We start from the raw sequence: 11,934 nt of genomic DNA, 5'->3' as shown, positions 1-11,934 counted from the left end.
CAGGTTCCTGTCCAGAGCATTTCACAAATGACCCTGCTCCCTCACTTTCACTGCGCTTGTTGTCCCTTGCCTGAGCCCATTCTTTCGAGCAGGACAAGAACCGAGGAGGGGAAGCCCCCTAATTCCCCCAATTTGGGTCTTCCCGGTAACAGTCCTGCGGACCTTTTGGGCCAATAATTCTTTCTCCTGGGGGAATTTTTCTGCATTGTAGGTGCTTATCAGCATCCATGACCTCTATTCTCTGCTGGCCAGCAACACCCTCCCTCCCCTCCGTCCTCATGACAATCTGAGTTGTGTCCCTGCTTCCCCTAATGTCCCCCTGGGGGCAAAACCACTTCTGCTTGACAACCACTGACCTTGATTTGTGGAACCTGAATGATCTGGCCTTGGTACGCAGTATTTTTATTATACGCAGTATTTTTATTATCACTCAGTTTAAGTTATTTCTGACTCCAATTGTGATTTGTTTTGGGGGGTTATTTAGAAGTGTACTTTATAACATCTAAAGAAAAGGACTTTCTAGTTACCCTATGTTCCTGATTTCTAGATTACATTATTAGCATTGAGAGCAAGTAACAGACCTTATATAATTTCGTTCAATGGAAATTTGTTGGAACTTGCTTTATGGCACAATATGGTTACTTTTTTTCGATGTGTGTTATTTATTTTTCTTGCTTTTCTAGTCTGAAACTATAATCTTGGGCATTTAGAGTTATAGAAATGACGCTTACAAAGAAAAAAAAAACAAAATACCAAGACACCCAAGTGAGATGCTTGGTGGAGATAATTCACAGTCAGGGGTGTTGGCAGGGGCAGGGCTGGGAGCTGGGGGTCAGGGGCTGGGTGGCTCCTCACAGGCTCCTAGCTGACAGTCAGCTTCATCCACCCCAAGACCCAGAGTCCCGTCAGACACGGAGCACCGATCCTGCCAGCAGGGGCCGAACACCTCGTAGCCCTGGTCCCAGGTGCACCTCTGGCAGGAGGAGGAGGCAGCAGCTGCTAAGACTGCAGACCCTCAGGCCCTGACTGTGGCCCTCAGCCCTGCAGGGCTGGGAGCAGAGCCAGAAGTCAGGCCTGGACTGTCTCCTGCTGCCAGTCCCTCCCCCCACCACCTCCCTGTTACAGCCCCTCTGACTGTGTTTCCAAGGGGAGCAAATTTCTCCATCCTGAGTCAGGCCTGTGCAATCTTCGGTAGGGCCCAGCTGGAATGCCCGACAGCCCCAGGTGAGACCCCGACATCCGCCCATCACCTTGGGGGCAGTGCTGGGTTTACTGCTCAGGACCAGACGTGCCTGCACATTTCCGTCACTGGGAATAAGGGCACAAACCCCTGCCGTTCTCTGTGTCCTGGCATCTCTGTCTTGGGACCAAAGGACACAAATGGTGGCTCCGTCCAGAGAGGGGAGGGCTTCCCAACTCTAACAAGCCCAGCAGTAGCGGCTCCCCAGTTCAAAAGAAACTGGCTCCCGTCCTCCTCCCTCCCGGTCTCTGGGACTGGACAAGTGTGATGCTGGAAGTGCAGGAGCCCCTGGCTACCAGGAGGACAAAACACAGGCCCAGGAAGACGGAGCGGAAGGACAGCCGAAGCTGTGTGCCTGGTGCTGCTGCTGGGCTGCCTGGCAGCCGGGCCTCTGGGCCTGGACTGTGTGCCGGAGCCACAGGCCAGTCATGCTCTTGAACCATCTCGCGGACGTTTCCGGGCCTGTGGCTGCAGGAGTTTCTGCCTCGTAGATTTCAGTCCATGCAGGTGAAACGCGCAGCACATGCTGCTCAGTAATCTGGAACTGACGGTTCTTCCTCGTCAGCTAAGGCCCTGAGGAGAGTGAGGACTTGACTGGTCTGGCTGCTGTCGGGACAAGCACCTGCCACAGGGAGTCCCGCGCATCACAGCGGCTGGACCGTCACAGGAAGGATGCCTGTGCCCGTCCCCAACACCACTGTGCTGGGAACGTGTGGTAGGAGTCAGAGCCCCTCACCCGACCCCAGAGCAACCACATCCGGACTTTGTCGTGGACTCTGCCTGCTGCCCTGTCTCCCTGTTTGAGTCACTGCCCAGGCCAGAGACAGCTGCCCTTGCCCTGGGACAGAGGGTCAGTCCGTGTGTGCCAGCGAGGCCCAGAGGGTTCTAATGAGCCACCTGGCTGAGGACCTCGGGCCTGGGTGACACTGTGGCCCAACACAGTGACGCACAAGCCACCAGTGAACACAGTTCATGGGACATGTGCTACCTTCTGCTGGACGCGGTCAGCCTGGAGATGGGAGGGTGGCTGTTGCCGTCAGTGAGTGTGAGTCTAGCTGTCACTGCAGAACTTAACTCGTCACCTTGAACCATCAGGCTGTACACGGCCATGCTCTGCAGACAGACACGCGGTGCTCCGTCCTGGGGATCAGAGGCAGGTTTGGCTCGTCCACCCAGTGCCACTGAGAGCAGATGAGGAGGCCCTGAGGAACCCACCTAGAAGGACCATCCTCTCCATTACATGACCAGCTTCGGGGCCAGGGCAAGAGACTCAGAATCTGGCAGATTTCAGGCTGCAGTCACTTCTTGGAGCCTCCACTTCCAAACAAGAATGGTGGCTGCCAGCCACTGGCAGGTGGGCGGGAGGGGAGGGTAGACGCTGGGTAAACACCCAGCTCCCAGCACAAGGTGGTCTGAGACCGTGTGAACCTGTGCAAGCAAGGCTGACACAAAAGCTTAGCTTTGAGAGCCGCACACCATTTTCCCAGCACAGATCAGCCTGGTTGTGTGAAGGAGGGGCTGTACAAAGGCAGGGGTGACAGCATGTGGATTTGGGGGACACCTTGGAGGCTGGCAGCTACACTAGGAATGTGGTTTGCTGCTGAAGGGGAGGGAGAGGGAACAGACCTCTCTCTACTCATCTGGGATCGCTAAGCCTTCTGGGAGAGCTCCAGGGTCTGTCCTGGTCTGGGGTCATGGTGACCATCACCTGGCAGTCTGTGGTCCCCTCCCCACTGTATGTCAGTGCAGCCCCTTTGCCAGAGTCACACCAGGACTCTGCCCCTCTCCCATGCCCATGCTGAAAGCCACAGAATATTGAGTTTATGGTGTTCTCTCTGGGCTGCGCTGGTGGGGGGAGAAACAGGGAAGGGAAACAAACCCAAGAAACACACCTTCCTTTAAAAAAAACCATTAAAAAAAAGTAATAGTGGATATTTATTACTGAAATCCACAGTTTATGTAGACACTCTTCATTCACAAGCCTGGCACTGGGAGGACAGAAAGGTCATCGTTCCAGGTCATGGGGGTGGGGTCCTCACTAATTGTTTGCCATCTCTGTGTATTAAACTCAGCTCTAGTTCTAAAAGTGTGGCCTCTGGGAGCTGTTAGCACCCTCACTTATACAGATGCAGATGTTTACCCTGTTCTCACCCTGAGTCTTGCTGGACTCCTACCCATTGGGACCTCGGGAATTTTGTGCTCTTGGGCCATTGTGGACATCATCTGGGAATGGGTGGCCAGGAATGACCACCATTGCGCATGTCCATCATCCCTTCAGACTTCACAAACAAACAAAAGCTTAAAGATGCAGTAAGTACTAATTTTGAGATGGTGTCAGTGGTGCCTGAAGCCCTGTGGGGCCCGGGTACGAGGAAAGTGCATCACAGAAGCTACCGTGTTGTTGGCTTCATGAACGCCATACGCAGATGGGGCGCACCTGTCACAGGAGAAACTCGGTTCTTCTTGCCGATGCAGTAAAGGATCACAGATCGGCAAGTGTACTAGCGTGCAAGCAGGGTGTGTTCGTGATACGCTCGCATGGACGAGGACAGGCCTTGCCGAGGTGGGGGTCAAAGGCAAGAGCACCAGGTCCTTCGTCCTGAGGACTCACATAGTTGCTGGGATGGGGGAGAAGTTACATATTAATTGGTGGGTAAAAGTCGTGCCAGTTTCCACGGGGTGTGTGACTAGCCAAATGTAGGTATGTGCTGGGGTAGTTAGCTCGAATCCTTATCTCGCTTCAGACCCCATTTGGTCATCTTGTAAAACAGATCCATGAGAGGAGACAGTTACCCAGTTACCTAAGGGCTCTTTCTGTAAGCACTGGGGACCCTCTCATAAAGCAGACAGGGCCAGAGGAAAGCGATTAGCCATGTTTGTTTTATGGGTCCTTCCCTTGAGCGCTGTGGACACCCTCCCATCTTCTAGGTCTTGGGATGAATAGTTTGAAGGCCTCTGCCAGATAGTGGAAACGATACCTAGAATCTCAACGTGTTAGCACGGTGTTTCTTGTGATGCTGGAACATCTGGCAATAGAACTGGACCAGGCTCAGGACTGCTGAGTTAGTGGGAGAGACATGTCTTCCTCGGCCTCCCTGCCCTGGCTTACCATCTATCCCACCTAACACACCAGTGCAGGGACATGCTCTTCCCAGTGTCAGTCCTCAGAAGGGGGTGGGCAAGGGTCTTGCTTCACAGGTCACTCTCAGTAGCACCTGCCTGTGTTGAGGAGGCTCTGAGGGTGCATGGGCTCTGGTAGGGTGGTGACCCGGAGGGAAGTGCATCCCCCACCTCAGGGCCGCTGAGTCTATGTGAGGAAAGCAGTGGGGTCTGCTCAAAGTCTGAATTTGGCTACAGACCCCTACCCTGTCCTTATCTTCCTCTGTCCAGCACTAAAGACTCGGGACCCATGGGCACTGAAGGCTGTTCAGCAGGACTTGTGATCTCAGCGATCCTCTGTGCTCACTCAACTTTGAATGTCAACCCGAAAGGCTGGAGTTCCCATTTCCACTGTACAGACTAGGAAGCAGGCAGAGAGAAGCTGAGAATCTTGCCTTACATCACAGAGCTGGAGGAGACAGAGCTGAGACTCACACCCACTACAGACTGATGTGGAATCTGTATGCTGTGCACCAGGAAACGCTGACCCTGAAGGGGCAGCAAGGAGAGTGAGGAAGACCAGGTGCCCAGACTGAGCCAGGCTCAGTCCGTGCACAAGCATACGTCCCTCCCTGCCGTTCACCTCTGAGACTCCAGAGGTTGTAGGAAACCGGAGAAGAGCCCAGAGAAGCCAAGTGAGGAGGGTAGGGGGATGATTAGGAGAAAAGGCCCCACCGCCCAGGAATCCGGGGAATTCCCTTCCCTGGTGAGTCTGTCTCAAATCCCTCTCTGGGCAGTAACCAAAGCAGACTGACTCCAGACTTACACATTTGCAGGAGTTGACTTTCTGTGGCTGAGAGTATGTGTACTTTGTGGCACTTCTGGAACTCTCTGCTTTCAGTAATGGGGGGAGAATGAGGCATGTGAGCTTCATATTTGTATGGAGACCAAACTTTTTAGACTAGGACGTCAAAAAACCATGAACAAGATTGGTGCTGACATCCCCGTATCACTATGGAACTGTTTGTCCATCTCGTCTCTTGTCATGAAACTGGAGGGTTTTAGTACTTCTCTACTAATTACAATCTTGGGGAGAGTAAGGGTTGGTAGACTTCTCATGGCTGTTGACATTTGATTTAATGCTAGTGATTTATTCATTTCACCTGCAAACATAGGACTTCTCCCCAGGGTGTGACCTCTGGTGTCTGATGAGATACGACTTTTTTGTAAAGCCTCGCCCACACTCCCTGCAAACATAGGGCTTCTCCCCTGAGTGTGTCCTCTGGTGTGTGATGAGATGTAACTTGCGTGTAAAGCCTCGCCCGCACTCCCTGCAAACATAGGGCTTCTCCCCTGAGTGTGTCCTCTGGTGTGTGATGAGAACTGACTTCCAGGTAAAGCCTCACCCGCACTACCTGCAAACATAGGGCTTCTCCCTTGAGTGTGTCCTCTGATGTGTGATGAGATCTGACTTGCGTGTAAAGCCTTGCCCACACTCCCTGCAAACATAGGGCTTCTCCCCTGAGTGTGTCCTCTGGTGTCTGATGAGATATGACTTCCGTGTTAAGCCTTGCCCGCACTCCCTGCAAACATAGGGCTTCTCCCCTGAGTGTGTCCTCTGGTGTGTGATGAGAACTGACTTCCAGGTAAAGCCTCGCCCACACTCCCTGCAGACATAGGGCTTCTCCCCTGAGTGTGTCCCCTGGTGTGTGGTGAGATGTGACTTGCGTGTAAAGCCTCGCCCACACTCCCTGCAAACATAGGGCTTCTCCCCTGAGTGTGTCCTCTGGTGTCTGATGAGAACTGACTTCCAGGTAAAGCCTTGCCCGCACTCCCTGCAAACATAGGGCTTCTCCCCTGAGTGTGTCCTCTGGTGTCTGATGAGAACTGACTTCCAGGTAAAGCCTCGCCCGCACTCCCTGCAAACATAGGGCTTCTCCCCTGAGTGTGTCCTCTGGTGTGTGATGAGAACTGACTTCCAGGTAAAGCCTCGCTCGCACTCCCTGCAAACATAGGGCTTCTCCCCTGAGTGTGTCCTCTGGTGTCTGATGAGATGTGACTTCCAGGTAAAGCCTCGCCCACACTCCCTGCAAACATAGGGCTTCTCCCCAGAGTGTGTCCTCTGGCCTCTAATGAGATGTGACCCATCGTTGAAGCTTTGCGAACACCCTCCATGCTCGGTCGTTACAGTTCTTGACATTCCTACTTTCACAAACAACTTGCCTGTGTCCTCTGGACTCTCTTTCTGGCCTTTAGGGGGCTCTTCCTCCATCATTCTCTCATGCTCGCTGGAGCTCCTCATCGGTTCTGTGGAAGGTTGGAAAAAGGGTCTTGAGATTCTCCTCTGACTGATCCTTTTAAGCAAAGGTTTGGACCTTTCTTTGACCTCTGGACCTTCAGCTTTATCATTCCAGCTGTGAGTACTAGTATGTTGCTGCTGCTGATTCTGATCCTCTAGGCAGGGTTTCTCTGCTTGGAGGTGTTTTCTTGCAGATGTTCCCACGAGACTCTGAGAGGGGTGGCTGTGTTTCACGTGTTGGCTGAGGAACTTCTGACTGGAGAAGGCCAGAGGGCAGGAGGGACACAGGTGGACCTCTGGCTTTGGTTCTGCTGAAAGAGAAAGGTTTGGTCAGGGCAGATGTTGACGAGAATGCCTGGGCCGCACGACTTGGCTGCTGGTGAGACCTGCCCCGTGAGTCTTTCTTACTGTGGTGACAACACAAGCTCCGTCTCCCACAAAGCGTCCACTCGCAGCCTATTTTCCTTTTTAGTTTTGTGCAGTGCACCTTCTTCAGAAATCCAGAAAGCCCCCATCAAGAGGGTCTGTTCTAATATTGCCCAGAGTAGGGGCCTTCGAGGAGCACGAGAGGCCATTTCACTCCCTATGTGGATGGGACTGCAATGACCTTTCCCTTCTATAGGCATCTTCTAGGTCGTGTTAAAGAGCAAACCACAGGCTCCAACTAGGAATTGCTTCTCTGCTTTCCTAAACAGTAAAATAAAATGTCCTCCCTGACCTTGCTTGTGTGGCTCCGTGGGTTGAGTGCCAGCCTACGAAGCAGAGTCGCAAGTTTGATTCCCAGTCAGGGCACATGCCTGGGTTGTGGGCCAGGTCCCCAGTAGGGGGCGTGGGAGAGACAACCACACATTGATGTTTCCCTCTCCTTCTCCCTTTTCCCCTCTAAAAATAAATAAATAAAATCTTTAAAAAATCCTTCCTCAAGCCTCACACCAGACATTTATGCTTCATTTCATTCGGTGTTAGCCCATTTCAAATACACCGAGAAGTCCTGATTCAAAATATTTCTCCAACCACACTTCTTCCACGCCTGACTCCTGTTCCTCTCTGACCCACCGCCACGCTCTCTCACTTGGAGATGAAGCAATCTCTGAGGGGATCCCCCACTGGAGTTTATTTTCTAAAAATTAACAAAGCACAATCAGAACAGAGAACACAGCACTCTATGGCTGACTGCGCGCTTTCACTCAGGAGAGTCCCCAGTGTCTCAACTCGGATCATCGGCGCCGCATTTCCAGGCTGCAGAGCATCCGTCTGATCTCCGTTCTTACCCTCTGTGCTGTGACGAGACCGGAGTTACCCTCAGCCAATTCAGCATCCCACCTCTTTTCTTCCCTGCACTAGCTGCTCCCTCTGCCTGGGACCCTTTGCCCGCAGGTATTGTAGTAAATGTTATCTCCCGAGAGAGCCCTTCCGGGACCACCTGCCACACTGCGCCTCCCCTCACATTGATCCTCCCTAGGCTCTCGTCCTGGATGAGTTTTCTCCAAAGCGCTAACCGCTGTGAAGTGTTATGTACATGCAAACATGTGTGCCTGGGCTTCCCTCCTCCATCGTCAGCCCCTCCAGAGCAGTGATTCTCGTCCTCATGTTAATCTGTACTTCCTGGTCCCAGGACCCTGTGCGCCAGAGTAGGATCTCACCTGACGATTCACTGAAATGACGAACGCATGTGCCCTGCCTGAAGGGTGTGGCTCGGTGGGTTGGGTGTTGTCCCACAAACTGAAAGGCTACAAGTTCGATTCCCAGTCCGGACAAATGCCAGGGTTGTGAGCCAGTTGGCGGTGTGTTAGAAACCACTGATTAATGTTTCTCTTGCACACTGATGTTTTCCTCCCCCCTTTCCACTCTCTAAAAATAAATCATTTAAAAATAGATTTTTTTAATTTATTTATTTCTTGAGAAAGGGGAAGGGAGGTGAAAAGAGAGGGAGAGAAACATCAATGTGTGGTTGCCTCTCGCGTGCCCCTACTGGGGACCTGGCCCGAAACCCAGGCATGTGCCGGTGACCCGTTGGTTCGCAGTCCAGCACTCAATTCACTGAGCAACACCAGCCAGGGCGATCTTTAAAACATAATGAATGCCTGTAAAAAATGTTTTATTTAGAAGTATGGAGGAAAATTAATAAGAAACAGCTATAAAAGTGTCAGAAAAACTGCTTTGGTGAGAGCTGGTTAGTGCTTGAAAACTTTTTTTTCTTTTTTTTGCCTCTCAGCCTGTCAGCACTATATGCATTTGTGTATTTTGGGCATGAAATATTTAAAAAAGAAAAAATATAAACATTTTGCCTAAGAGTCAAAGGCATATGAATTGTGAATTTCTGAAGCATCTGATTGGAAACTTTACTGACTTTAGAGTGGATTTTACTCTACTTAGGAGTTGGATCATGAATATTTCTATGGAGAATTCTCTCTTCTCTTTCTGTTTTGAAGAACAGTGGTGCCCACCTCTCCTGGCCGCGAGCTCTCTCTTCCACTGGCTGCCCCACTTGCTGCCCAGCTCCTGGCCATACTCATCCCCGTACCAGACCAGCAGCTCACAGCCCGGCCTGATGACCCGGCAGGTTCGGTAGAAAATCTGCCTGTGGTATTGAAAGGCCACCAGGTTCTGCTCTTCATCATCCCGGGCGCAGTTCACATACCTGGGATTGAGGCAGATAAAGGGAAAGAAAAGCACAGCGATGAGTTCCCACTACCTGAAAAGCCCTTCCCGGACCACCTGCCACACCGCACTGTCCCCTCCAGCAAAGCAAAGTCCATGTCCAGCTCCTCACTGACTCTTGCGGCCCTGAGGCTCTGGTGTCGCTCACAGCCCCTACTGCCCCTGGGGACCTTCTGTTCAGCATCTGAGCGTCTGTCAGCGTGTCATGTGAACTCCTACCTCCAAGTCCTGCTTGCAGTGCTAATGCTGCCTAATACCATTATGTAAAACCCAGTTCCAGACTTAACCTCCACCCTGACTGGCCATAATATCCAGTGCTCTCTGGGTCCTCCAAACTCTAAATCAAGTTGTCTCACACAACAGAACCTGGTGCTTGATCTAGGGCCTGCTTCTAAATTACCTAATTATTCAGTACTCAGCCCATGTCTGTTTTCTCTTGAGAGGCCTTTCTCCAACCCCCCTACACTTTATTTAGGGTACCGTTCACTTGCCTCCCCAAGGCTACCATAGAAAATTAGAGGTCTTTTTGTCTTAGTAAAATAAAACAGAACAATAGTAGTTGATTCCCATTCTGTTATCCCTGATAAGAGAGGGCCCCTCTCAGGAAAGGGGCCCGTGAACACTCCTCTGCAGCCTCAGAGCCCAGCTCTAGTTAGAAGTGAGGCTGGGAGGGTTTGCTGCCCCCCAGGTTTAGGCCGTCCTTGGTTTGTGCTATCTTGACACTGTGCACTTCTTGGAAATTATAGTTAAATGTTTCTAAAAGCAATTGTTTTTATGTCTGTCTGCAAGAAGTCCTCCATAAGGACATGGGTTGTGTGACCTGTTCAAGTAATGTATTCCTTTGTCTAAACTGGAATATAGTGAGTGCTTAATTAATGCTCATTTGATACATTAAAGTGTAATCCAGTGTCCCTGGTGAATCTAGGCTGTTCAAGGTCCTTTCCAGTGCCCAGATTGTGTCTAGCAGAGAGCTTTACATTTTGAGGACATATGCGCTACTTTCTTCCTAAGTGTCCCCTGAAATGAAAGAACACTGTATGGAGAAAAAGAGGAAAAAGGATTAAGGGAGACCGCTGAGCGAGGCATGATGAGAGGGAAAGACATATGGGCTTGTGGGGGATGAGTTCCCTCTGGCACCCAGAGACCTGTTGACCTCACCTCATCCAGTTGGCCCAGGATTTGTCCTTTCCATCCACATACTCATAGCAGTTTCTCCCCTTGGCGATCTGTGTTTCAGAAAAGAAGTTGAAGACCTTTTATTTTTTTCGTGGGGAGGTAATAGTCAGAGGAATTATTTTACTCCACTGTCATCAAAGCTCTTGCAGCTTGCATGGGGATTCCACTGCCAGCTGTGACCACATGATATTTTCCTTACTCATCATCTACACATCCAAGTCTGTCTGTCCAATCAGAGCAGGAGCCCCACAAGGGAGGAGTCACTCCTTCGTGTCTGCACCACTTTGCTCCCACTTACGCTCTGATCCTTAAACAGGAGCTGTGTTCATGTGAAGTCCCATCAGTGCACACAGCTAACCATGTTGTCCCTCCATGTCTAGCATGTAGGAGGTGAGGTCCCTCCAGGCCTCAGAAGGAATGTGGGAAGCCAGAGGACAGTGGAAGAGGCAAATACTTCTCACCAGCCAGGAGTATCTGCTCTTGGCTGCCTCTTCATCTTCTGTGATGTGTCCTTCATAAGGGCCAAAGTGCAGACCCACTGGCAAATCAGCTGCCTCATTCCACACTCCAAGCCCAGCCTCAGGGATGCCCGATGGCCCGATTCTCAACCCAGGGGGCAGGGTGAGGGCCGAGCGGTTGGGATGCCCCTTGTCCGCTGCACTGTCCTTTATAAATGCAGGGGGCCCATGCACAGCACAGCTGTCGATGAAGAAGTTCTGACACTTCTGACAATCTGGAGGCGAGAGCAACAGGGGTTAGGGAAGGTACAGCGCATGTTCCTGGACACAAAGAGCTTCAGAGGGCGTCCGGCACTGACATCACTGAGACTCAATGCTGTACTCCAGGTCACTAGAGGGAGGGAATGATTTGGGGACCAAAGGACTGGATGAAATTACTGTATCATAACATGCTTCTTCGTGAGTCACTTACAGAGGTAGTCATCATCCTGGGGCTCGCCGATCTCTTCTCGTAGGCTGTACATCTTCACTTCAATCTCCTTTCTCCTGAGTTCTAAGTTGGAGAAGAGCAGGTGAGTGAGGTTGGTGGGGTGTGGAGTGTTAGTTCCCATTTTGTCATATAACACACAATCTCCTCCCATCAAATTATTACCCGTCCTTTTGCATATTCTGGTATTTTACTGTTAACTATTGGTTCAGAAGACTAAGACTCCACACCAACTACAGATGACTGATGCAGTTTTAGTTCCTAGATCTTCCCATTGCCAGGTGTAACCTGCCAACCTGTAACCACTCATAAAGTATTCATGGAGTGCACATTATGCGTTAGGCCTTGAGCAAAGGCCTGGGCGTGGAGGAGGAACGAGCCCCAGGAAGCCCGTGTGACTGGCTCCCACGGGACGGGAGAGTCCACGACGAGTGGCTGTGGGCCCTGCTCTGACCCGAAGGAGCAAATCCCCCCTTCGGCGTTGATACGGGAGGGAGCCGCAGGCGGGAGGGAG

General features: G+C 51.5%; 1 protein-coding gene across 1 annotated transcript; it reads right to left on the bottom strand.

Moving 5' to 3' along the window:
* Positions 1-832: 832 nt before the first annotated feature.
* On the bottom strand, positions 833-11,544 carry LOC128780814 (histone-lysine N-methyltransferase PRDM9-like). The gene is made up of 7 exons (XM_053923763.1): positions 11,406-11,544; positions 10,937-11,208; positions 10,458-10,525; positions 9,086-9,279; positions 6,734-6,949; positions 6,546-6,646; positions 833-973 (listed from the first exon to the last, which is right to left on the bottom strand). Exons 1-7 carry the CDS (start codon positions 11,542-11,544, stop codon positions 833-835), a joined length of 1,131 nt encoding a protein of 376 aa, XP_053779738.1.
* Between the last annotated feature and the right edge of the window lie 390 nt (positions 11,545-11,934).

This window comes from Desmodus rotundus, chromosome 5 (genome assembly GCF_022682495.2).
Source record: "Desmodus rotundus isolate HL8 chromosome 5, HLdesRot8A.1, whole genome shotgun sequence".
Taxonomy (NCBI): Eukaryota; Metazoa; Chordata; class Mammalia; order Chiroptera; family Phyllostomidae; genus Desmodus; species Desmodus rotundus.
This window is presented reverse-complemented; position numbering and strand designations above follow the sequence as displayed.